The following is a 27,932-nucleotide window of genomic DNA, read 5'->3' as shown; positions in this document are numbered from 1 at the left end:
TTATTTATAAACCATGAATAATAGACCAAACTCTGAAGAACTGCAGGGATCCAATTTTCCTACGGAGTGAGTCACGTGATTCAATAAACGATCTTCGGACAGTGTGTACAGCTGCTGTAAATCGGGCGTGTGGTGGGAGCAGACGTGAGCCGAGGAAGTGTGAACCCTGCAGCTGTTAGGAGCGCAGGAGAAAACATGGACAGGGCGGAAAACCCTCCGCGGTAGGCTCGATCGAAGCGGAGGACCGGCGGGGAAAACTTTTTCCTCCCGCCGCTACAAGAACCGAGACAGCGGAGGGCTTCCCCCGGACCCTCCCTGCTGCACGATATGTGGCTAAACCCGGAGGAAGTTCTGCTGAAAAACGCTCTGAAGCTGTGGGTGACTGAGAGGAGCAACGACTTCTTCCTCCTGCAGAGGAGGAGAGGCCATGGGGAGTCCACAGGCAGGTTCACAGGTGAGGAAAACTGACAGTGACTAACACACAGTGGGAGTAAAGGAAAGGCCAAAGGGTCAATGCAAACTGGTCAGGTAAATAAGGAAAAGACAGGAGTTGGGAGAGAACAACAGCTGTCAGGGTTAAAATAAAACAAGAAAATATCAAAAAAGAACAGGAAAGAGCACAAAGAGCCAGCAGGTATGTTCTCAGGTAAACACGGGGGTGTGTCCAAAAGGGTTTCCCAGAAATCAAAGAGTTTCTCCAACAAAACCTGGGATTTTATAGAGAAGCTTTACAGCTGGTGTGTTTCACAGGCAAACTGGGGAGAACATCAGACCTGTTAAGCAGGTGCAAACTCTCACCTGTGTGCAAACTGAGACAAGAGAAAAAAGAGAAACAACACCTTAACTTTAACTTCTTAATGACAGAGATTTTTCTGTCACTTCCCCCTTCAGCTGCATGCTTAGACATAGAAGAGGTCATCATGAGCAGGCTTCACCTTTTAAATAACTTATGTCAATATTTTTATTTAACAAACTCAACACTTCACTGGATGTTTGAGTTTTTGTGACCTGTGACCTGATTCTGTCAGCTCTGAGAGTCAAAGATTTTTATATTGTTTAAAGTAAAATCAAGTTTTGATGGTGTAAGCTTCATGAGCTTCTTTGTGTTTTGGATTACTGAATTTTAGAGCTCTTTTATCACTGTTTAGAGTTTCTGTATCTTGTATGATTCTTGCTGATGAGCAGAGAGCTGCCTTTGGTTGTAGTCAATAATTAACATCTTGGAAAATTCCCTTCAGGTTTACACATTTTAATGAAACCACGAATCTGTTTCTTATTCAATAACTCATATGATACTCAGAATGATAAAAAGATAGTGATGTGCTCATGAAACAGTTGACTGCAGCTTTAATAGGACTTGAAACTGGTCAGTTTTTGTTTTCTGCTGTCTCTGCAGGACGTAGCTATGCAATAAATATCACCTGATCACACTTTGTCGTACCTTTTTTCAACTTTCTTTAAAAGTAAAAACTTAAAACTTTAAGAAAAAAAAAGGAAAAACTTAAAGGAAAATCTGGAAAAAAAGGGGGAACCCACAACTTTTTTTTTTTTCAAATAGAAATTTATGTTATTTGGTTTCATTCTCGTAATCTTTATCGGCAGAGACGGTGTTCACCTAATATCTTAAGATGAAATAGAAAAAAAAGTTAAAAAAAAAAAAGTATAAAAAGGTACCCCTGATATTTATTTTATTTTATTTTATTTATTTTTTTATTATTATTTTTTTAATAAAAGTCCAAAAAACAAAATCTCGAAAACAGTTATTTCCTGTCAAAGATTCAATTTCCATGATCCTTTGCTGCACAGAACAAGTAGAACCTTAAATCTTTGAGGAAGAAAAAAAATAAAAATAAAAGAGAAATCTGAAAAAAAGGGGAAACTCCAAACTTTTAAAAAAATTTTTAAAGAGATATTTTTATTCTCTGGTTTGATTGTTTTAACCCTTAGCTGAACAGATGGTGTTCACCTTATATCTTAAGATAAAATAAAAAAAATAGTTTTTTTTTAAAAAAGGAGAAAAAAAATCAAAGAAAAATCAGAAAAAAAGGGGAAACCCCAAACTTTTTTCTTTTTTTTCAGAGATATTTTTATTCTCTGGTTCAATTCTTTTAACCCTTAGCTGCTCAGATGGTGTATTCCGAAAATCTTAAGATAAAATCGAAAAAAAAAGTTTGTTTGTTTTTTTTTAGTATAAAAAATGTAACCCCTGATATTTTTTTCTTTATTTATATTTCTTTTCCTTTTTTGGAGTTTTTCCACTTTATTGTTTTAGAGGTGATTAAATTTCTGCTACCCATTTTTATTCTCCGGAGTCAAAATGTGTCAGAGCAGACTGCAGGTTCCCCTCTGAGGATTCGATCATTTGACGTGTTTTTGACCCTGTGTTTTTTGAAGCTGTGTTCTATTTTCCTCCCACCGCTCTGAGCTTCAGCTTTCCTCTGATGGTGTCTGTGGCTTCCCCCTCATTTCCTCTCTGTGTTTTATATCTGCACCATCTGACAGGTGTCTGTACAGTACGTGATGAGAGATGTCTCCCATTATTAAAGCAGACACAGCTCACTCTGTGTCTTCTTTCTTTCTGTCTTCTTTCTGTCTTCTGGAGAAACTCGGCTGTATCTCTCCTCATAAAAACAGAATAGTAGGAACTTCCTGACCGGGGTTTGTGTTTGTGTTTGTTCCCTCTGTTCCCATGACGAGAGGGGTGAAAGGTCAAGTCCTGTTGTCATTTTGTTCAACATTAACCCACTGAAAGTCCTTCACATCAACATTCCTTCCACACAGAAACAACAAAGAGCAGCAGTGTTGATTATTTTATTTCTTTTTGCCTTTTTTTATAAGAACAAAGTCAAAGCATGGTTAGATATTTAACCAAACTCAGTCTCAAGGGCTGATTTTTTAATAGTCACAGGCTGAAATGTTTGGGAGCTCCTGTGTTTTAGGCTTCAAATATGCTTCCAGAAAACCTGTTTAAAGCAGAAACTCATATTTAATGTTTTGTCAAAGCTGCAAAAACAAACTTTCCAGCAGCTTTCCTATCACACCAGAGAGATGACATACTTTGAGCAGATTTCTGAGAAGGGCTGGGCATCTCCACATCTGCAGCCGATCAGCTTCATCATACCACAACCTGTGATTTTACAGCTTACAAAATACTCTGTCTCTTCTGCCTGCATCAGCCAGGATAGCTGGAGTTTAAAAATGTGCTTGCAAAAACGAAGCAAAAGCTACAAATAAAAGAAAATAGATGTAAAAATAGGAAAAAAATACAACTTTGCATGACAAAGACCTGAAATACCAAGTGGAAATGTAAAAAAGTGATGGAAAAGTCAGAGTCACACTTTCAGATTGCGACCCAGGAAGTCGACAGATCATCATTCTGATGCATTCAGGGTCAAACAGACATCGCGGCGCTGCAGACACCTCGTCTCTGCTCCTTCTCTCAGCTTCACAAAGGTTGACAGCAGCTCGTCCGTCTCTGTGGAAAAATCCTCCCAACAATGTGACGGAGAGCAAAGAGAGACGTTGATTCCTATTGACTCTCTTTCTGGAAGCTTCTCAGAGCAAACCTCCTCCTGGGCTTTGTGGTGACAGACGGATGGCTCTGTGTTGCCGAGCTGCCGGGTTCAGAGCTCCAGGCGGGTCGACTCTGACCCTAAGATGTGGTTTACAGTTGGCTGAGAGCCAGGAGCTGTCTTCACACGTCCACGTCACGTGTGGTCCTCGCTGAACCAGACTTTCCTCAGATAAAGTTAATTTAACATTCACTGTGACACAGATCCATCATAAAGCAGACTTTCCAAACATGGAAAACCCTCTTCCTGAACTGTTAAAGCCTTCAGTGAACGTCTCTCTGATTGCATACTTTCAGGGTTCGTAAAGCAGCCTCATTGCCTGTTTTACAAGCTGACAACCCTGGAGCTGCTGAGTGAAATCATAAAATTGTAGATCTGTCTGTAGGAGAACTGAGACTCACTCCTCTTCCTCTTCTCTCCTTGTATAACTGTTAAAGCTGGATGTACATTGTGTCCTTCCTTGTGTACGAGACCAGACGAGCTAACCACAGAGATAGAGATCTGGCTGCCCTCATCTTGTTTAGTCATAACTTTGACATGCAGGTTGATAGTGCTGCCTTAAAAGAGCAGGAATATCAGAGGAAAGCTGGCGGGAAGACTCTGAAACCAAAGAGGGAAAAGCTCCTGGAGAGAGTCTGAGTGAGTCCAAAGTCCTGATCCAACTGTAAATGCTGTAACATGAGGATAGATCAACCTGTGGTCCCCCTCCTTAAGCTCTGAATCAGCCAATAGGAGGCCTCTGGAGCAGGCGTGTCATCAGCTTTGTTTACATTTATAACAGGCTATAGAAAAACATCAACAGTACAGCAGTGAAGCTAAAGCTTTTAGAGCTCCCCCTAGTGGCTGAATGTTTTTGTCTTATTTTAAGTAAGAACTGTCTTTTTATACTTGATTTGAGCCACATTCACCTGACCAGTCCAAAAACTATCTTATTTCAAGTAATTTTCAGAGAAAAATGAGGTCTGAATTGCTTCTAAATAGTAAAAACAAATCCGCCAACGGAAAAAGAGATATTTGCTTAAAACTAGAATAAAGTCTTAAAACAAGTAACTTTTCTCTTCTTCCATTGGAGGTTTTTTTACTTGTTTCAAGCAATTCTGACTTCATTTTTGTCTTTAATCAACTTGAAATAAGACATTTTCCTGGACTGGTCAGGTGAATGTGGCTCAAATCAACTCTGAAAAGTCATTTTCTACAGAAAATAAGGCAAAAACACTTGATAAGATTTCAGATTTTTACAGTGTAATATGTTAATTTCAATAAAGAAGTTTAAAAAAACATCTTAATAAATAAAATCTCAGATTGTGATGGAAATGAATTGGATAATAAAGTAACAAGATGATTATCTGATGACTTTATTGAACAGTTATTCGATGACAAGCGTCTAAATCGGCAGGTTTGTGGTTGTAAGGAAACTACCCTGATATGAGAACCAATATGTTTTTAATGTTTAAAGTCTATTTTGTTTTTTTCTTCCTCTTTTGACATGCCGACCAGAGTGAAACTCTGACATAAGCCGTTGGGGTCAAATTCTAATTTTTTAAATTTGTAGCCTGAGTTAACAATACTACTAATAATAAATATTATTTTTAATAATAACTATAATTAAATAATAATAATAATAATAATAATAATAATAATAATAATAATAATAATGACAATAATAATAATAATAATTATTATTATTATTAAATAAATAACAACAACAACAATAATAATACTACTAATAATAATAAGATAACAATAAAATAATAATAATAATAATAATAATAATAATAAATTGTTATTATTTAATTATTTTTTTATTTAATTTTTATTATTAATGATACTAAAATGTTATTTAATAATTTGTTATTTGTATTATTTTTATTATTATTATTATCATTATTATTATTATTATTATTACTATTATTATTATTACACTGACAATAATAATAAAAAATACAATTTATTTATATAGAACCTTTAAAAAATAGTTTATTAAGTGCTTTGATACATGAAAAAAAATGGCAGATAATCCTAGAATTGAATATCAGGCTGAGGTTAGAGGTGAGTGTGATATAAATAGGCAATAAAATAAATGATTAAAAAAAATAAGAAAAGAAAGAGGGGAAAATAAGTATTGAGATGATTGGGGAAATGATTGTTACTTCCTTCATGGCAGGACACTGAGAGTGTTACCCTCACAGGAAATAAAGAGTTAAAGCATTTTCACAAGAGCCGTTATTGGAAGAGCATGACGCAGATTAAAGGAGACGCTGTCAGAAGTCAGAAGTCAGCTCCTTTAACCTGAAGACCTGAGACCAGCTCAGAAAATGCAAAAGATTGTTTCTTGGTTTGAGATTTTTAACATGTCTGATTGTTTTACACACCTGTAGAGTCCGATTTTATCCTGAATTCATGAAAACTGAACTCATTTTGTCATTAAATAAAGGTGTGGTGAGCAGAAATGCTTGCTGACAGAATCCAGATTATAACTCTCCTTTGCCCACTCCTTGTGTGGATGAAGCAACGGTGGCCTTATGGTGGCCTTCAAGGACAAAAAGCTGTGCTGCATGTTGAGTAAAATCCTTAACTTGTCAAGTTTTTACCATCAAACACATCTGCCTAAAAACCACTCTCTTCTTCATCATCTTTCTGTCGTTTTGCCAGTTTGTCAAAGTCTGCTGAAAACTGTGTACTGCACCTTTAAGAAAAGAGAAGTGTTCCTTACCTGTCTGATTGCAGACTGACTGAGTTTGTATTTGTTTAGAGACTGTACAAAGATTTTAAACCCTCTTTGTTTCTCTGTGTGTCGTAGGAACTTGTTTTTACTGCTTTCTCTGTTTACACCTTTAAAATAAGTAAACATGTGTTAAAGACTGAAGAAACAAATTCAGAGAACGTTTCAGTGCTGCTTTCAGGGTTCATCTGGCCGTTGTTTCATGCTTTTAAAGAAGTGTTGTATCTTCTCTCATGCGTGTGGTGCAGCTCAGAGCACCCGTCGGTGTCATGTAGCCGTGAAATGCTGCCGTCTTTGTCTGAACTCTTCACCTCTTTGTGAGGCGACAGAATGAGCCTGAGGTACGACACGGCTTGGATCACACAGCCATCAAAACAAGTTATTCTCTCTTTTACTGATTTGAATATTTTGCTTTCTCACGCCTGTGTTTAGAGGAAATGAAAGAGGTTGCTGTTGGAAACTGTGGGGGATAAAGATGAGGCAGACAGCCACCTGCAGCACAAACACTCCAGATCAGTGCATTTCTAAAAAGGAAAATTTTCTCGTTTATTTTTATTTGTGAAGAAATTTAAAAACCCTGTTGGCCGAAGTGCTGTACAGAAAAAATAAATAGATAAAATAAAATGAAATACATAGCAGCTACCATGAGACAAAAGAACACTACATGTAAAATTAAAAAAAAAATTAAAAACATGAAACACAATGAAACATAATTAAAAGAAACAAAAAGAACAGTAAAATATATAAAAATACATTAAATAGATAGTAAAACAAATAAAAGGAAAAAAAATCATAAAACAAAAAGTAAAGTAAATAAAAAAAACTTAAAAATAAATAAATTAAAAAGTCTAATTCAAAAAAGCTCAAATATATAGGTAAATAATATTAGAATAAAAAAATCATAAAACAAATAGTAAAGTAAATAAAAAAACTTAAAAATAAATAAATAAATTAAAAAGTAAAATACAAAGAAACTCAAATATATAAGTAAATAATATGAGAAAAGAAACTAAAAATACAAAAATAGATAATAAAATAAATAAATGAAAAATAAATAGAAATAAATAAATAAAATACAAAAAACTCACAAATATTAAAAAATAAATTATAAATACAAAAAAAAGATAATAAAATAAATTAAAAATTAAATAAAACACAAATAATAAATAAATAAATAAATAAATATTAAAAAAGAAATGTAAAAAATACAACAAATAGATAAAAAAAATAAAATTTATTCAAAATAAACAAAAAACTGGTTAAAAAAAAGAAGTGCTTTAACTTTTGCATTAAGGATGGGACTAAAGATTTTTATTTTTTACAAACAAAGGCTGAAAAATCACCCTAAAACTGTAAGAAAGCCTTTGAAAGTGACACCATTTCTATCTTAATCCCAGCTTGTGTTTTATCTCCTCAGGTCTCCTGGTGGGGGCGCTGGACACAGTACTGGACTCCAATGCCAGGGTCACACCCTTCCGCATCCTCCTCCAGGTTCCCGGCTCCCAGATCAGCTGGGTGATCGCCAGCGGTGAGCTCAACTCTTCTTCCTCCCTCCTGAGTCTTATCTCTAGCCGTCACTCTCTGAAAGACGTCCAGCTGGTTTGAGTCCCGCCTGGTAAATCCTCTCCTGTGTTTGGTCTCTTTTCTTCCAGGAGCTGCCGTAGAGGAGGTGAACAGGCACTGGGATTGGCTGGTCCATAACCTGCTTCACTCTCTGTCCGTGTTTGAGAACAAAGAGGATGTGGCCAGCTTCGTCAGAGGGAAAGTCAGGGTGTGAAATCCGCTCTCCTGTAGATTTAAAAAAAAGTCACATGTTCATTAGATTACAGGAAATAACCGCCTGAATCCAGAGGATGTGTTGGTGATAATAAAACTGCTCCGTCCTCTTCAGGGCCTCATCGCGGAGGAGGTTCGGGGTCGTCAGGCTGCGCAGGAAGACGACCCTCAGAAGTTCAGGGAGGCTCTGCTGAAGTTCGAGCTGCACTTCGGCCTCCCTCCGTCAGAGAAGCTGGTGACGTACTACTCCTGCTGCTGCTGGAAGGGCCGGGTGCCTCGGCAGGGCTTCCTCTACCTCAGCATCAACCACGCCGCCTTCTACTCCTTCCTGCTGGGCAAGGAAGGTGTGTACGCCGCAGTGAGCGCTCTGATGCTGCAGATGCTGTGACGCTCTCAGTCTCATGTTTGATATTTTCTCCTCCAGTAAAGTTTGTGATTCCCTGGGCCGAGGTGACACGGTTGGAGCGGGTCTCCACTGGGCTCATGACGGAGGCGATCCGGGTGAACACTCGGCAGCGGCAGAGGGAGTTCTCCATGTTCCTGAACCTGGAGGAGACGTTCGGGGTCATAGGTCAGCTGGCTGACATCGCTCTGAGGCGGCTGCTGGACAGCGAAGGCCTGGAGCTGGACCGGGTCCTGCAGCAACCTGCTCGCATCACCAAGAGGTCAGAGCTGATCCCAAAGCTAGCGCCTGAAATAAATAAAAACTAACAGAAACAAAATATTACAACTAATGAAATATAAAAAGAGAAACTGAGGCTGATAGGAGATAAAGAGGCTCTTCCCTGTTTTTGTTTCTCACCTTTGCCCAGCTGCTCAGCCACAGCTTGGAGAGGGTGTGAGCGCTGTGAGGTTGTTTTTGTACAGACTCAAGCTGAGCTGTTGTTGGTAAGACGTGAAGGGACTGAGTTTCTGAAGTTATTGGATCGTCTCTAAGCAGCTCAGTAGAATCATAAAAATCAGATTATAAAGTTATACATAATAAAAAAACTTAATTTCTGCTTTGTTAGTGGCTTCAGAGCAGTTCTTATGAGGGAAACACAAAACAGGGTTAAGCCATAGTCTCAAACACATCGCTCCTGAGGTCAGCAACACTGTAAAAAGTGAGATCCAAGCAAGTGTTTACGTCTTATTTTAAGGCAAGGCAAATTAAAATGCCCTACAGAAAAACAAATCAGCATAAGATATTCAAAGAAAACAATTAAAAAGCAATTTACAAAACAAAAAAACAAGACAAAATTTTAAAATGAAAAGTAATTTAATAATTTAAAATAAAAACAAAATAGAATTAAAAAAACAAAAAAAAATATTTAAATAAAATAAAATAAAAAATAATTTAAATAATGTCAAATAAAAACAAAATAAAATTTATTAAAAAAAATAAAAATAGAATAAAAATAATTGTAAATAAAAACTAAATAAAATTTAAAATATTAATAATAATTTATAATAAAAACAAAATAGAATTAAAAAATAATAATAAAATAAAAATAATTTAAATAATTTTACATTTTACACATTTTCCATTTGTATTTTGACAATAGAGTAATTCCTGTTTTCACATTTTTGAAAATTAGATAAACAAATAAATAAATAAAATGTAAAAGAGAAAGTGAAATGAAAAGTAAAAAAAAGGGGGGGAGAATAATAAAAAAAAATAAAAATAAAAACAACAAAAATATAACAAAATAAATTAAATAACAATAAAAAACTGTGAGAAATATAGACATTATTCTTATATCTAGAAACATATTTTAGACCTCATTTTTGTCTTTAATATCCTGAAATAAGAATTTTTTTCTGAACTCGTCAGGTAAATTTGTCTCATTTTGAGCTTAAAAAAAAAGTTTCCTTTAAGTTAGACTTTGACATTTGCTTAGATTTCAGTGTTTTCTGTGTGAACGGCTGCAGCTGTGAGGAGACCTCTGTGAACCCGTCATTATCTTTTATGTTTAAACTTAACCAAACAAAAACTGGTAGAGGAAGCTGGTGGTTGCTGCTCACCACCGGCGAGCTCACCCAGTTAAATGTTTTTCAGTCTATGAGAACCAGTCCCTTCCTGTCCTCTCGGTGAAACTCACTGTGTTTTATTTCTGCCCATGTGAAAACCCTGAAACCAAAACAAGAAGTTGAGTTAAAAGTGAACCGAGCAGCAGGGCTCATGTGTGACAAAACCACTACGCAGATATTTCTGTTTGTATGAAAAGCAAATCTATTTTTTGGCTTGAAGGCTTGAAGTGTGAGTGAGTAAAAGTGTGAAGACGTAAGCTCACCCACTTTGGCACCAACACAGTGTTTTCAGAGAAGTGACAGGTTTGAAATGTTGTGGGTGATGAAGGTTTGTGTCAGGGAGCAGAAAAGAGAAGCTGTGTTTAAAATCTGACCCATCTCCTCAGGCTCAGACAAACTTTGGCTGTTTGTCAAGAGAGGAAGCTCACTTCCTGTCGTGAGCGCCTGAGGCAGAGCCTGTGGTCCAATCCTGACCCATATCAGGACATAATTTATGCACAATGAGAGGTTTTGCATTTTAATCTCACCACACTTTAACGCTTAAAACCTCAGTTTCAATATCTAAAAATGTGGCTAAAGTTAGCAAAGCTAGCAGGAACTTCAAAAAGTGTAAAAGCTCCATCAAGAGCAGAGTGTGTCCTGGTGAATCAAACTGACTTTTCTGACTCTCTCCTCCTCTTGTCCCAGGATACTCGAGGAACAGGCGTTAAGGGAGTACGTCCTGGCTTTGTTTCGGCTCCCTCGCAGTGAAAGACTCCACGACGTGGCCTCCTGCTCGGTTTGGACGCCACACGCACGCTGCCACACCGCCGGGACGCTCTACACCACTGACAGCTATCTGTGTTTCTCCAGCCGAGAGGAGGGGAACTGCACCCTGCTGATCCCGCTTTCAGAGGTACGACATTATACGTCCTCAGCAGAGGAAAGCTAAAAGTGAAGTTTTATAGGAAGGGTCTGCAACATTTCCTTTAGTAGGAGCTGTTTTTTCTCAGATCACCTGGATTAAAGTCATACAGAAGCCACAAAATCCACTTTATCTTCACAATAAAGACAGAAAAAGTGTTTAAAATTCCCAACATAGTTAAAATCTAGTGAATAATTAGCTGAATCAGAAGTTTTGTGTGTTTAAAATTGTTCATGTGATGTCTTAATTTTTTAATTTTTAATAATTTATAAGTATTTACACAAAAAATAAATAATTAGTAGCATCAAAAATTTCATATATTTGCATTTTTTTTAAAAAAAATCAAAATTTCAAAAATTCTCAATATTTTTTTTTTTCAACATTCTTTTTTATTGAATTTTTGGCACAAGGTGAGCAAAAATTTACCATTTATTACAATGAACATGCATATAAACCCCCCCCCCCCCCCAAAAAAAGGGCCAAATCTGCATTAAGTTTTTCATAAGAGAGAAAAAAATAAAAAATAAAAAATAAAAATGAATGAATAAATAAAATAAGGTAAGATAAATAATAATAATAGTAATAATAATTTAAAAAATAAATAAATAAAGAAATGGAAAAAAAAAAAAAAAAATTCAATTAAATATTTAAAATATTTAGAGAAAAGGAAAAGAAAATAATAAGCTATATACACATACATATACAAAGTAATAATAACAATGAAAACTAATAAATAAATTAATAGTAAAATACCGTTATAAGAATTAAAAGTAAAGTGAAACAATGACAGTGAAATAAATAAATTAAAAAATAATAATGATAATTATAATAAAAAATAATAATTATAACATTAAACAAATAATTAAAAAAAAAATACCTAAAATAAATAAAAGAATAAATATATATATACATACACATGAATACATACACACATATATACATGTATGTATACATACAAATACATACAAACATACCCATACATGAATAATTAAATAAATATAAAATAAATAATAATAACAAATATTATATAAAAAGAAACACAGAAGCTCATATTTAAAACAACCACAAGGATAAAAAAAAATAATAATAAAAAAATAAATAAAAATACTAATTATAATGATTACTTATAGTAATAATAATGATAAAAAAATAAAAATAAAAATATAATAAGTAATAATAACTAGCAATAATAATAATAAAAAATAATAAACTAAGTAATGACAATATAATAATGATAATGATACTAATAAAAAGTGAAGAAGCAGGAGGCCAGAAGAGGGAGTGCACTGCTATCTAGCAAATCAGACATTGGTATTTCTATTAAGAAGTGCTTATTTGTGCCAGAAAATTGAGCAAGACAAAATTAAAAACTTTCTGAGAACACTTACCAAAGCAAAACAAAATCATTAACAACAAAACAAAATGTGGTCTTCCTTAGGGTATCATTACAGGTAATGATAATGATCATGATCAGTTCCAGGCACTCAGAGGGCATAGACACAAAAAGTCACTGGCATATAGTCCCACCAACCCCCGAAATTAAAACCACATGGATAGCTACTGAAAAGACAGCAGTTACAAGAGAAAAAGAAAGGACAAAAGGGCCGCATAAAAGTCACCTTAAGTGGGCTAAGGAGTAATCTCTATCATAAGCCAGCTAGGGCCTACATAACGTTAATAAGATCAAAGAAAGGTTGCCAAGTTCTGGTGAATTTAGTAGTGGATCCTCTCAGTGTGTGTTTAATCTTCTCCAACTTACTAAAGTGGAGAGCATCCCTGATCCAAGCTTCATGTAACGGGGGGAATGATAACTTCCAGCGTAGCAATATCTGTCGCCTAGCTAACAAAGTGAGAAAAGCTACAAAATCAGTTTTAAGCTTTGGGAGGCCTATTGAGGGCGGTGGTACTCCAAAAAGAGCTACTAATGGAGCTGGATCCAGACGAACCTGTAGTGCCCTTGATAAAGTATTGAAAACCTGTGACCAGTAGTTCTGGAGAGATGGACAGGACCAAAACATGTGGATTAGTGAAGCGGGTGCCTGTTTGCATCGCTCACAAGCAGGACTGACGTCAGGATATATTTGAGAAAGTTTAAGTTTGGTCCAATAAACCCGATGAATGATTTTACATTGAATTAAACCGTGTTTTGCACACAGTGAGGACGAGTGCACTCGATGGAGGATCTGATCCCACTGATCTTCACTGATTTCCTCACCAACATCCTGCTCCCAAGATTGTTTTAAAGCTGAAAGTGAGGAGTCTTTAAGCGAAAATATTTTCTCATACAAACTTGAAATAACACCTTTTGATGGAGAAGGAGGGAGCAAAAATGTGTCAATCCTGTGAGATGGGGGTTGTGAGGGGAACTGGGGAAGAGTATCTCGTATAAAGCTACGTATCTGAAGGTACCTGAAGAAATGATTATTTGGGATGCTAAATTTTGAAGAGAGCTGCTGGAAGGAGGCAAAAGTGTTATTGATAAATAGGTCGTTAAATGATTTTATGCTGTGTTTGCACCAAACAGAGAAGGCTCCATCTACAATCGAGGGTCGAAAGACAGGGTTTCTAAATATAGGGGCTTGTAATGAAAAGGTAAGTAACCCGAAATTACGCCTAAATTGATTCCAAATTCTTAAACTTGACTTGACTAAAATGTTATTGCAGAATTCTGAGGGGGGGAGTCCTGCAGGGGAGTAAATCAGTGCAGCTAAGGAAGCTGGAGAACTGGAGGCTGCCTCCATTCTCAACCAAGCTAGAGTGTCACCCAATACATCAGCCTGTAGCCAATATTGAAATATACGTATGTTAGCTGCCCAGTAATAAAAAAGGAAGTTGGGCAGGGCCATACCTCCCAACCTCTTGGGTCTTTGTAGATAGGTTTTGCGAATTCTTGGTATTTTCCCCTCCCAAATGAAATTTGCAATTATCCCGTCTAGTTTGTGAAAAAAAGATTTAGGAATAAAAATTGGGACACACTGAAAAAGAAAGGAAAATTTGGGTAAGACATTCATTTTTATGGTATTAATACGACCAGCAACAGATAAACGGAGTAAAGACCACCTCTCCAGGTCCCGTCGCACTTTTGCCAGAAGAGGAGTAAAGTTGCACTTAAATAGAGATTCAAATTTATCGGTGACCTGGACTCCCAAGTACATAAAACTATTTAAAACTACCCTAAATGGTAAAGTATGTAGCGGGAAATTACGGGCAGCAGCATTTATAGGGTAGAGCTCACTCTTGTCAAAATTCAGTTTGTAGCCGGAAATGAGGCCAAATAATTTTAAAGTTGAGATCACAGAAGGTACCGAGATATTGGGCCTGGAAATATAAAGGAGCAAATCATCTGCATAAAGTGAAATCCTCTGCTCAACACCATGTCTTACCACTCCAAAGATATTAGGATTGGAACGGAGTGCAATGGCCAGGGGCTCAATGGCCAGGGCAAAGAGTAAAGGGGACATGGGGCACCCCTGTCTCGTGCCTCTGGAGAGAAGGAAATAATCTGAAAAATTTTGGTTTGTTCTGACAGAGGCGAGCGGGGCAGTATATAGTAGAGCGACCCAGGAGATGAATTTTGGTCCAAGGCCAAACTTCTCTAAAACCTTAAAAAGATACCCCCACTCGACTCGGTCAAAAGCCTTCTCCGCGTCCAGGCTAATCACAATTTCAGGGTCATTAGAATTTGAGGAGTTATACACCACATTGAATAAGCGTCTAAGATTGGAAAAGGCATGTCTATTCTTTATAAAACCTGTCTGATCGGGGGATATAATAGATGGCAGTATTGTTTCAAGTCGTAAAGCTAGAAGCTTGGCAAATATCTTATAATCCACATTGAGTAAAGAGATCGGGCGATAGGAACCACAGGAAAGGGGGTCTTTGTTCTTTTTCAATATTAGTGATATAGATGCTTGTAATAAAGTTTGAGGGAGGGAGCCGGTATCAGAAGAGTGTATAAACAATTTCAGGAGAAGAGGGGCTATTTTGCTCATAAATTTCCGATAAAACTCCACCGGAAACCCGTCCGGCCCAGGACATTTGGAGCTCTGCATGGAACCAGTTGCTCGTATAATCTCTTCAACAGTAAAAGGTTCATCAAGTTGTAGTTTGGATGGTGCGTCAACACTAGGAATAAGGAGGTTGTCAAAAAAAGAGGTGAAGGGAGGAGAGTCACTCACCTGTTCTGACCTGTAAAGAGCAGAGTAGAAATCTCTAAATTGATTATTGATTTCCTGCGGGTCTGTCGTTACACCACTGGGAGTTGAGATTTGAGAAATTTGGTGAGCAGACGATAGTTGGCGCAACTGATGGGAAAGTAATTTGCTCGCCTTGTCTCCATGCTCATAGAAGGAGTACTGTGATTTTAATAGCATTTCTTCGACTTGAGTAGTTGAGAGATTGTCAAACTCTGCTTGCAAGGACAAGCGATCTCTATATATAGCTGGAGAGGGAGAGGCTGCATACATACTGTCAAGCTGCAATATCCGGGTTGTCAGCTCGGTTAATTTTTTCTTTCTCTGTTTCCTTTCAAAGCTGGTATAAGACATAATCTCTCCCCTTATGAAAGCCTTAAAGGTCTCCCAAAGTAGGGAGGGTGAGATGTCGGGGGTGTCATTCGTGGCTATAAAAAGGTCTATTTTAGCTGACAGAAAGGAAACAAATTTATCATCAGATAGTAAACGAGAGTTAAAACGCCAGGGTACAGAAAAATGATGATCTCCTCCCAAAACCAAATCTAAAGTTAAAGGGGCGTGGTCTGATATGACAATAGCGTTATGGGAGCATGCTTGGACATTAGGTATGAGTCTATTGTCTAAGAAAAAATAATCTATACGGGTAAAAGTGGAATGAACTGGGGAGAAATAAGTATATTCTCTACCAGTGGGGTTAAAGAAGCGCCAAGAGTCAGTAACAGAAAATTCTTGAAGAAATGCCTGAATGGTTCTAGAGGACTTTGATTGGTTACAGAATTTTTTTGATGAACGATCCAGAGGACCCAACCAGCAATTAAAATCTCCACCTAGTATGAGGAGATCTGAAGACATATCTGGAAGTTTAGAGAAGAAAGTACTAAAAAAGTTACTATCATCCCAGTTGGGTGCATATACGTTGGCGAGGATCAGTTTGGTGTTGTAAATGGTCCCTGTAACAATGATGTATCTGCCATTGGGGTCGGAAATGGTATTGGAGGGGACAAAAGGCACAGATTTGTGAATTAGAATGGCAGTGCCTCTAGCTTTACTTTGAAAAGAAGAATGGAATAACTGACCAACCCAACCTCTCTGTAACCTGAAGTGATCAGAGACTTTCAAGTGAGTCTCCTGAAGAAAAATTATTTGAGCACCTAAATGGTGAAGATGATGCAGTACTTTACTCCGCTTCACTGGTTGGTTTAGTCCCTTACAATTCCAACTACAAAATTTTAAAATATTACTGGTCAGATGACCTTTTGAGCTAGGTTGCTGGGTCATACCTCATCAGACAAGCAAAAGGGTGAGATGGTAAATTTGACTTTTTGCATACATGTAAGCTCAGCCCCCTGAGTGACACTGGAAGACCAAAAAAAAAAAAAAGTCAAGTTAGGAAGACAAAGAACAAGATCGAACACAAATGAACATAAAAACAACAACTCAACTGCTGAAGCATCTTCCCAAACAAGATGCGCGCACCCTACCACAACAAGTGACCCGCTGAGCACCCCCTGAAAAAACATAGGTAACTCAGTGGATCAGAAGGCCCCGCAGAACCAGAGCAGTGACACAACACGCAGTGTAAGTTATAGTATTTCAAATAAAAAATAATAATAATTAAAAAAAAAATAGAAAGAACGAGCACTATCTATCTCTCTGGGATTGGTCAGATAGGATTGGGATTAGATAAATCAGGAGCTCGGGAACTAAATGCACAGGAGGAACAACAGGCTATAAGGTATATGATACTGTAGGCCACACAAACTAAAAATACCATCTTGAAGAAAAGTAAAAAATTGGCAATGGAGTAGTTCTAAATAGCATAGTTAGTAATTATAAAATAATACAAAATGAAAACGGATAAATCATTAAATTACCCACAAAAAAGTAGTAAGGCCTAAAAGTGGTTTCTACCTGCACATAGGTTCACAGTCTCTGACCAACACGTGCAACCATTAATTGAAAAAGGATATGACCAAGTATCAGTATCTTCAGCCTAGTCCATCTGGGTCTGGGGAGACAGTCTTCTTCAGGTTCCTGTTAATAAAGTCTGTTGCAGCCGCTGGATCGGTGAACTTGTGGAGAGCTCCATCGGGGAGGGTGATCCTCAGCTCAGCTGGGTAAAACAGGCCAAACTTGATGCCGGGGCAAGAGTGAAGGAGTCGTTTGGAGTTTCCAAACTCAGCACGTTTCTTGGCGATGGAGGGGGCAAAGTCAGGGAAGATGGAGATTTTTTTGCCTTGGTACAGGAGTGGAGCTGCTTCCCCGGCACGGCGCAGGATTTTTTCTTTAATATGGAAGTAGTGAAGTCTCATGACAAGTGGTCGTGGTGGACCCCCATCTTTAGGTCTTTCTCTTAAGGATCTGTGTGCGCGGTCTAGAAGAGGCTTTTCATCAAGGTTGAGGATTTCCTGCAAGAGTTGGGAAACAAATTCTCTTGGACGGTTGCCTTCCAGACCCTCAGGAAGACCAATCAGGCGAATATTGTTGCGTCTTGATCTTCCTTCGAGGTCCTCACATTTGGTTTTTAAAGTCTTGATCTCTGTTCCAAGAGTGGAAACTTTTTCATGTAAAGACACTAACTCATCACTACAGAAAGTGGCTGAAGTCTCAAGATCTTTAATTGTGACACTGTGAGAGTTAACTGTGGTCTGCAGGGTGGCCGTTGATGATTTCAGCTCATTTCTAACAGCAGACATTTCTGAACGAAGTGTTTGAGAGAAAGAGTCGATTTTCGTATCTAGCTTGTCATATATGTCCTGTTTCAAACCTTGAAGTGCTCTAGTGAATGTCCCTGCGTCGAGCGGTGTTCCGCAGTCCACGCCGTGCTCCGCCTCCGTTGAGGATCCACTTGAGAGGGCCGAAAGTTTAGGCAGGGACGAGGCTCCACCGGGGCCTACCTCCGTTGTGGATTTTCTTGGCCGGAGAGCGTCCTTCTTGTCACCCATTTTACGGGAAGCTGTCCGTCGTCCCACCGTGTGATGATTGATACTCTCTGTCGAAGGAGTTTGGTCCGTGTCCCGGCGGGAACAGTTCCAAAGTGGCGGTGATAGATTCGTCGGCGATGGAGCTAAGTTGTTAGCCGAAGCTTATTAGAGTGGCCGAGGAGCTAACACCGTTAGCAGGGTTACGTCGTTAGCTAGTACAGGAAGTTGGCACGGCCATACAATCAGTTTATGTTCGTTTACGGCTTAAGCGATCGATAAGAAAGAACCCGAAGTCTGTTGTGAAAAGGTTTATACTGTCATTTTGGCGCAGCTGGACAAAATTAAGCTCTAAGAAGTATTAATGTGTCACTGCTCGGCAGAGCCCGAGGAAACGCGTCTTCACGCCATGGTGTCCAACCGTCCCCCCAGCAAAAATTCTCAATATTAAAAAAAAAAAATGTTTGAATAAAATTGCATGTCTTTAAAAAAATGAAATTTCAAAAATATACAAAAATTTGCAAAAAAATTCCCAAATTTTGAAATTTCAAAAATTTGCGTTATTCAAAAAAATTAGAAATGTCAAATCATTGTATTTTTGAAAACAATAAAATGTAAAAATATACAAAAAATTCCAAATTTTTGAAATTTTGAAAAAAAAAAAAAAAATTGCCAAAATTTATATAAATGTGCAAACAATAAATAATTGTAATTAAAAACTTGATTACAAAAAAATTAAAAGAATCAATATATTTTGCAAAAAACTTGCAAAAATTAAAAAAACGAAATTTAGAAAAAATATATAAAATTTTTTGAAGTTTTTAAAACATTAGGATTTTTTTTTGTCTAAATTTGAAAAAATGTCAAAATTGAATTCTTAAAAAATTGCACAAAGTTAAAAAAAATGCAAAAATCTTTCAAAAATTGAAAGCTTTAGCTGAAGAAGTGATTCATATTTTGGCGGAAGAAAATGTTAACCCATGATTTTTTCTGTGTCAGTGTCTTAAAACATCAATATTCCTTGTAAAAAAAGTAAAAAAAAAAAAAAAAAAAGAAAAATTGATAATATTTTTTTAAAGCTACAAGGAGCCACTGCAAAGGAGTCAAAGAGCCACTTGAGGCTCCAGAGCCACAGGTTGAAGACCCTTGTTTTAAAGCTTAGTAAAGTCAAAATCTTTGACACAACACTCAGGACAGTGTCTGAAAATATCTCACAAGTTGGTTAAAAGTGAACTAGGAAAGGGTTAATGAGTTACAGGGTACACCGTGAAGCAGGTAACTTTATGTGAGACCAAATAAATGTTTATCTCAGGAGTAACTTCCTGTAAAAGTCTTCGAGGAAGAGGGTGAAACATTCAGAGCATGAAGGTTTTCCTGCTCTAGTTGAATTAGTGTCCTCTACTTTTAAATGTGTGTTTGTGCCGTGTGTTTCTTCCCACGTTCTCAGGTGTTGTCCATAGAGAAAGCAGAGAGCACCAGCCCTCTTCCAAACCCGGTCATCGTCAGCATCCGCACCAAGAAAGCCTTCCAGCTCATCGAGCTGCACGACCGAGACGAGCTGGTGGAGAGCCTGAACTGCCGGCTCCGAGCTCTGCAGTGGAAACAGTCCATGTTCCGCAGCAAGAAGGACGGGAAGCGGAAGATGGTACGAGGATGAGATTCCTGCTCAGTTTTTAAAGATTCCTGTAAACCATCACTGATCCTGTTTCCTCCTCAGAGCTCTCCGACTCCTTACTACACCTTCTACTACGACACCGGCTACTCTGATGAGGAGGAGATAGAGGAGCAGGTTCTTCGTAACACAGTCAACAGCGAGGCTCTGATGACCGCTTTTCACCAACACCAACCAGGAACCAACGGAAAGAAGGTAGAGACGAGGCTACGAGCTAAGCTAACGTTTTCAAAACAATGAAGTTCTTCGAATGGGAAAATACTTCACGTCTGCTGAGTTATTTCTCACGTGCATGTGTGAAAATCTGTCATACAGTCCTGAGCATGCTCAAAAACTCACTCTGCGAGTCTGTATGTGTGTGTGTGTGTGTGTGTGTGTGTCAGAGCATGGAGCAGGTGAAGGAGCGGCTGTGGGACGATCATTTCTCAGAGTTCGGTCGGGGTGTTCACATGTTTCGCACGGAGAAGATCCAGAAACTGGTTGCCATGGGGATTCCAGAGTCTCTGCGCGGGGAGCTGTGGATGACGCTCTCTGGTAAAATTAATACAGACGCTAAAGTCACAAGAAATTTGCAGATAACAGTTTAGTCAAGTTTAGTTAAGTTGGTCTTTATTTCATTCATGTTGACACAAAAATATATGAATAGTATAAAAACAAAAATTTGGAATAAATGAAAAGGAGCAGAAAGAAGAAAAAGCCTTATGTTTTTTATATCTGCCTCTTCTCTCAGAAAATGTTAAATTAACACATAATCTGAAAAAACAAAAATACTGTCGGCAAAGAAGCATACCTTTTCACTTTTTCATTAATTCTTTCTCAGAGAAAGACGACGAGAAAAACAATCCACTAATATAAAAGCTAATTTCCACCAAACAGAAAGAAAAAAATAGAGAAAAAACAAACAAACAAAAAAAATATTTTATTCATTTTCTCTTCTTTTTCTTTTCTTTCTTTTTTCTTTTTGCCTTTGCATGCTTTAGATTATCTTTTTCTCCCCTATATTTGTTTAATCTACAGGTTTTGATAAGTTTTATGGTCCAAGTTTAGTTTAGGACTGACTCAGAAATTTGCAGAAAGTGGATTTTGTGCTCTGTGGACAATCCTAAATCTTTTATCTTAAAATTTGTAAAAAAAAAAATGTTTGTTTTTTTTACATTCATAAGAGGCCTAACACAGGGGTCTGCAACCTGCAGCTCTGGAGCATCATGCAGCTCTTTGACTCCTTTGCAGTGGCTCCTTGTAGCTTCAAAAATATTATTAAAATAAAGGGTGTTTTATTTTTTTTCTCACAGAGGGTATTTATGATACACCTCTTGAAATAAAGCTTTTCATTTTTTTTGCAATTTTTTGGATTTCTTAATTTTAATTTTCTGACATTTTTGCAAATGAAGAAAAAAAATCCATATTTTTAAGATTAAGCAAATTTTTGAATTCTTTATATAAGTCCCCCTTTTTGCAATTTTTAGAAAGTTTCTCAATATTTGGAAGTTAAGCAAATTTTTTAAATTGCATTTTTTTTTCTTTTTTGCAAAATTATAACATTCCAACAAATGTTTTGAAATATCACAATTTTGCCCATTTTTTAATTCCTTTTTTATTGAACAAATTTTTTATTTTTTTTTATTTTTTTATTTTCAACTAATTGAAACTTCTCAAATTTGCAGATTTAATGAAAATAAAAAACTAAGAAATCACAAAACACACACAAAAACTTCTCATTTAGATAATTATTCACCAGATTATACACTTTTTTTTGTCTCAATGTGAAGATAAAGTAGATTTTGTGGCTCCTGAATGACTCTCATCCAGGTGAGCTGAGGCAAAATGGCTCTTTGAGAAGTAAAGGTTGTAGACCCCTGGCCTTACAGTTTTTGTTTCATGGATGGATCCTGACAGCAGTTTTAGGACTGTTTCTTAAAGGGCCGGTACATGCTTCACATCCTCTTCTTAGTGTCTAATGTTCCACATTAAACCTCCAGAGTCAAAACCAAACTGAAGCTTTTATTTTGTCTGGTTGTCGTTTCCTCAGGTCGGCGTTCAAAAGGAAGGAGCAGGTTTTTTTTTTTTTAAAGTGAAACTGTAAGTGAGGAACTGAAACTGGAACGAAACATCTTGATGCTAAGATAGACTATTTCTGATGACATGTTAGCTGACAATGACTACACTAGACTACACTAACTTTTCTCTTGTCCCATTGGCAGTTTTTTTTTTACTTGTTACAAACAATTCAGACCTAATTTTTGTCTTTAAATAACTTGAAATAAGACATTTTTCTGGACTGGTCAGGTGAATGTGGCTCATATTGAGTCTAAAAAGACATTTTCTACTGAAAATAAGACAAAAACACTTGATAAGATTTCAGCTTTTTGCAGTGTAGTAAAAAGTTACAGCTTTTCAGTGACTATCTCCTCTGTTTGTGCAGACGCCTCCTCGGAGCTGGAGTCCCACCTGGGTTACTACACCGGCCTGGTGCAGAAGTCGATGGGTCAAAGCAACCTGGCCACGGAGGAGATCGAGAGAGACCTTCACCGCTCTCTGCCGGACCATCCCGCCTTCCAGAACCCCACCGGGATCGCCGCTCTGAGACGGGTCCTCACGGCGTACGCTCACCGCAACCCGAAGATCGGATACTGTCAGGTAGAGAGGAGATCTGACTGCGATTCAAACATGTTGTCTTGTTGTTTCACGCCTCTCTGATCCTCCTGTGTGTGTGTGTGTGTGTGTGTGTGTGTGTGTGTGTGTGTGTGTGTGTGTGTGTGTGTGTGTTATTTCAGTCGATGAACATCCTGGCCTCGGTGCTGCTGCTCTACGCCAAAGAAGAAGAAGCTTTCTGGCTCCTCGTGGCCGTTTGTGAGAGAATGCTGCCCGACTACTTCAACCGCAGGGTCATAGGTCAGAAAGATTTCAACCAATCAGAACGCTTCTCCTTGTTTACACACACATGTTCAAAGTGTGAAAGCAGTTTGTCCTTCTGGATGATTGAACTCCTGTTTTCTGTTGTTTTGTCTGATCCTCTCTGACTCCAAACAGCCTAAATGATTATTTTTGGCCCCTGAAATAAAGGGCCTTATTTCCTGTGTTTGTGAAGCTGTTTGTTTATGACATGCAAGGTGCATTTGAAGCAATTTCCTCTTCCTCTTAATGCTCTGATGTTTGTTGGAGCCTCTTTAACGCAAAACATTTTGGACAAATTGTTTCAAAAATAGACTCAGCATTGTTGTTTTTTCTGATAGATACACAATTTCCTCATCTGGAGGAGACAACATGATGTTTGTCTGTGTTTAGACACTTGTTGAAAGAGCATGGGGTGAATATTTCACAAGTTTCAGACTGTGTTTTCCTCCATGCACTGCAAAAACAAAAATCCAGGCAGATGTTTGTCTTTTTTTAATGTTTTAACATTTTTCTTTTTAGACGAGTCAAGAAAAATGTCTTAATTTAAGATATGAAAGACAGAAATGACGCCTGATTTTCTTTAAAAAAAATTAAAAAAAAGATTTGCAGATGAGGGAAGAAAAATGTTTTTGTCAAGTTTCATGAAATTATAAAATCGTCTTGACACTGGAAACTTGAGCATCTCTGCAAAATGAAGTCATCCTATAGACCAGATTTAAAAGCGCTCAATTTCTGCCCCCTGGTGGTCAAACCATGTCAAAGCATCACATCCCAAATTACTTTGAAAAATACTTGAATAGTAAATTTCCAGAAGCCGGAACACATTTTCTTCTGCTTGTGATTTTGTTTGCTGAATACTGAAGAAGCCCCGCTTGTTTTTTGGACTCCCCTCCTCCAGGAGCTCAGGTGGATCAGTCCGTGTTCGAGGAGCTGATCCGGGAGCGTCTCCCAGAGCTGGCTGAAAACGTCCCCGACCTCTCCACCCTCTCCTCCGTCTCCCTCTCCTGGTTCCTCACCCTCTTCCTCAGTGTGCTGCCCTTCCACAGCGCCGTCTGCGTGGTTGACTGTTTCTTCTTCCACGGGATCAAAGCCATCTTCCAGCTGGGTCTGGCCGTGCTGGAGGCCAACGCTGCACAGCTGTCTGCGTGCACGGACGACGGACAGGCTCTCATGATCCTCACAAGGTGGGTGGGGGATGGAGAAGCTTAAAAGGTGTAAAAAAAAAATGACAGCATGTGAATCTTCTGCTCTGTCTCAGTTTTTTGGACCAGGTTGGAAGCGAAGAGTCGTCCAGTCCTCCGTCTTCGCCGCCTCTTCCTGCAGAGACGAGCAGTGACTCTGAGATTCCTGCTGTGAGACACACGAACATCACCGAGCTCATCAACGACTCCTACGAGGTGAGGAGGAGAGCAGCATCAGGGATGGAGTCCAGCTCTTTGAATGTGGTTTCCTCGTTCTCATATGACCTTGGTTCCTTGTGGTCGTCATCCTGTCGTTTGTCCTCTTCAGAAATTCGGAGACCTGTCGGTGAGGCAGATCGAGAGGCTTCGCTGTCGACACAGAATCAGAGTTCTTCAGGCTCATGAGGACACCATCAAAGAAAACACAGTGAGTCTCAGTTTCAGTCTGACTTTAAAACTTCTCAGAGATCTTTTCAGAATCCTGCGTCACGTCTTCCTCTTCTATCTCTGCAGCTCAGATTAGTCAGCGCGGATGTTTCTATCTCTCCTGAGAACCTGTCTGATGTCTACAACCTCTTTAAGGTAACGAATGATCTCCAGAGAGTCTCACATTTAGAAGAAAACAAACTGTTTCACATGGATCCTGCTTTCCTCCTGCAGACGGAGCACTTCATCAGTCTGTACTGGGGCGACAGCAGCTCTGCTGCCGCCGCAGAAGCCGCAGCGTGGAGCTTCAGCGACTCCAGCCGCAACTTCATAGAGCGGCAGTACCGGCTGGACCGGCCTCAGTTTAAGAGCCTGTACGGGCTGCTGACCCCGTGGCCCGGAGGTCAGAACCAGCACGCCGACACGCTGGCCAACCGTACCTTTACCCTGCTGGACCAGGACCAGGACAACCTGGTCACGTTCAGGGAGTTTGCAGGCTGGCTGGGTGAGTCGAGAGGGAAAATTAAGGTGGATTAAACATCACCTGAAGTGAAATCCTCTCAGATTTAAAGTATGATCCCTTTTTAAGAGCAGTTTTAAAGCTTTTCCTCCAAAAGTGGTGAGCTCAGGTGTTAATCCTCTACACTTAATACGTCTAAGCTTGTCAAAGATCCAGTCTTTACTGCTTTTCAGCATCACTTAGGTTCTAAAAATGCTTTAAAACCCAAAAGAAAACCTGAATGCACATAGCAGTGGTCTTAAATGTTGTGTTTTTAACTATTTATTATCATTAAACATTTATTCAACCAGTAAAAAAAGACTCATTGAGATTAAAATCAAGAAAACAAAAGTAAGAATCTTCTGGATTCTGTCTGCTCACAGCTGGTGAAGCTCTTCCAATGTGGCGGTGTCCTGTGAATAGCATGATGCTACTCTGCCCTCTGGTATTCCCTCTGTTGCTAGGTTAGCACAGCTAGCTTGTCCATCTTATTGGAGATAGATCTTACGTTCCCAATAATGATGGATGGAAGGACAGGTCCATGTCGATGACACCTGAGAACCAGCACGTCGTCCTCACCTTGTGGGGAAACATCCGGCCTAGCACCAGTTAGCATTGACATGCTACAGGCTGCTAACAGCTGATTCCACATGTAAACAATGCAGCCATGGTTACATGTAGGATCTCCAGACAAACACAGGAGCAAAAAAAGTAAAAATGTCACTGAAGACAAAACCAGGAAAGGCAGGATTTAATTTTTAAATATAAACCCAGCTTTAGCGGCAGCCTTTTTCCAAGCTGCTGAATGTGAGGATTAAAAGTTAGTGCATCATCGATTAAAATACCAATGTGTCTGTAATGGGATACACGTTCAGTCTGTTCTGTTGTTGTTTGGAAGTGGACACAGGAAGAGATATCTGGTCTGGTTTGACCCTCTGCTCTTTCTTTCCCTCTTAGACACTTTATACTGTGAAGAGCTGAACGAGAAAATCCGCTTACTGTATCGTCTGCACATCCCGCCAGGTCAGTCCTCACCGTCACTCAAAGAGAGTCATGGGGGTTTTTTGTGCTGGTCAGAACTGTGATAATGAAGTGATCTGTGTGTCTGCAGCTCTGACGGAAAGTGAGGATGACCCCTCTCTGATGAAGAGCCCCCTGCTGTCCACGAACAGACCGCTCTATGTGAATCTGCCCTCCGGTCAGTGCAGCACACCTGAAGTTATCCACATGGTTTTCTTTATGTGTGTTGATGAATAAAACGTGACCATGTGTGATCTGTGTGTCGCTCCAGATGTTGAAGGAGAAGTGAAGGATTATCAGGAGCAGCTGAAGCAGATGCTGCAGGATTTAGTCAAAGAGAAAGAGAAGGATGTGGAGAAACCTCTGCCCCTCATGAACCAGGTGCAGTAATTACGTTGTGAGTGTGATGAGTTTTAAAAAAGTTGAGATCAAACTCTAAAATGAATCTTCTTTCACTCTTTCCTCGCAGCGGGAGTTCATCCAGTTCTGTAAAACCCTCTACAGCATGTTCCAAAGCGACCCCGAGGAGAACGACCTCTTCCAGGCCATCGCTACGGTGACCAGCCTGGTGCTGCAGATCGGCGAGGCCGGGCACCGAACACCTCTTTCAGGGTCAGGAGAAGCTAAACCCTCAGAGGACGCTGGGGTTGACGGGGCGTTGGACGATGACTGGACGATCAGCTTCGCTCAGATCCTGGCGTCTCTGCTGACTGAACAGGCGCTGGTGAACTTCTTCGAGAAGCCGGCGGATCTGACGGCGAAGATCTCCGAGGCTAAAGAGAAGCAGTATCACCAGAGAGCCGGTCTGCTCTCGCTGCAGGGGACCAGATGACTGACTGTGATGTTCAAATCTGACATGAAGAAAGAAGCTGAGAAGCCTTGACGATGCACTCACTGCATCAATGGTTTGACCGCAGCCTGAAACTCCTGAAGTGACGACAGACGCAGCTTTTCCCAACGACTTTGAGCCAAAAAGACTTTTAGCTGCGGGTCACGAACTGGTCGAGTGGATGGAGTCAGGAGGAACGTCAGCTTTCATCATTTCGTCCTAATCACCTGGAGGAAAGTTGCACAAAGGAAAAACTCTTTGCTTGTCACCTTGAGACCGCCGGCAGTTTAACTGACAGCACTTTCTAATACGGCGTCTACTCTGTACTAAATCTCACACTAACACGTCATCCATCAGCTGAAGGCCTTAATCTGATTCACCTCTGAGCGGCCGGGGTGTCGAACAGTCACTCCTCGTCAATCAGTATTCACTAATGAGTCACTGAGCTGTTGATGAATGTTAATTATTTACACATTTCTTATTTGTGTTTAAACAAAAAACCAAAGTCAATCACTAATCTGTGCTTGGAGATGTGAGTAATGAAAGTTTGTCAACTTTCTGACAAATTGTAAATGGTAATAAACTTATAAATGAATAAATGGATCCTGATTTTTACTTTTTAAACAATAAAAAGGAGGAGACAGAGACTTTCACTAGCGAGAAACCTGGGCTGATTTTAAAAGTGTGTTAGGGTAATGATGTACAATTATACAGTAAAGACAGAATTTAACTCACTTTATGAAGACTAGGGGGAACATTTCTCTCATCGGACACTATAAAAAAAGTTGAAATTTCATAGAATAAGTCGACACTTTGAGATGTTCTGAAAGTGTAGTCCACTGAGACAGATTATAAAATAGTTTTGGATGAAATTCAAGAGAAATGGTCAGTTAGTGTGCCTCTAAAAGAAAGCAAAAATTATACAGGGTGTCCATGAAGTCTTTTTACAATTAAATAAAAAATCTAGTACAAGGGCAGTTGATGAGATATCTTAAACAGATTTTTTCCATGTTCTCTGTAGTTATCAAAATTTTCCCTAAATGTAGCTAATAGGTCTAAGTTTTACAACGTTTAATAATGTAAGTACATGTGGGCGCTGGGTCTTTAATAATGCAGATGCGTTGCGACTCCGTTTCGTTTCTTGTTGGCCATGTACACACGAAGCCGGGTATTTGGGAAACCGCACATATTTTTATACGTTTACGCCCGTCTTCCACTCGAAACCGCAGTTTTACGTCGTGATGATGTTTTCTGAAAGCTTCGGTCAAAGTGAAGATTTTGGAAAACTCTAGTTTCATGGTTTCGGGCTCGA

The 27,932-nt window shown here is 38.7% G+C and overlaps 1 protein-coding gene across 1 annotated transcript; it reads left to right on the top strand.

Moving 5' to 3' along the window:
• Positions 1-90: 90 nt before the first annotated feature.
• On the top strand, positions 91-27,202 carry tbc1d8 (TBC1 domain family member 8). Its single transcript, XM_074694647.1, has 20 exons — positions 91-454; positions 7,712-7,822; positions 7,947-8,065; positions 8,186-8,414; positions 8,495-8,735; positions 10,768-10,975; positions 19,546-19,743; positions 19,816-19,965; positions 20,154-20,304; positions 22,193-22,407; positions 22,545-22,662; positions 23,564-23,849; positions 23,924-24,062; positions 24,175-24,273; positions 24,360-24,428; positions 24,507-24,777; positions 25,729-25,794; positions 25,883-25,969; positions 26,063-26,172; positions 26,261-27,202. The coding sequence occupies exons 1-20, from the start codon at positions 328-330 to the stop codon at positions 26,621-26,623; spliced, it is 3,357 nt and encodes a 1,118-aa protein (XP_074550748.1). The 5' UTR covers positions 91-327; the 3' UTR covers positions 26,624-27,202.
• The last annotated feature ends 730 nt before the right edge of the window (positions 27,203-27,932 follow it).

The sequence above is a fragment of the Halichoeres trimaculatus genome, unplaced genomic scaffold (assembly GCF_033239565.1).
Source record: "Halichoeres trimaculatus isolate MK-OKI-2021-1 unplaced genomic scaffold, fHalTri1.1 fHalTri1_scaffold_19, whole genome shotgun sequence".
Taxonomy (NCBI): Eukaryota; Metazoa; Chordata; class Actinopteri; order Labriformes; family Labridae; genus Halichoeres; species Halichoeres trimaculatus.
This window is presented reverse-complemented; position numbering and strand designations above follow the sequence as displayed.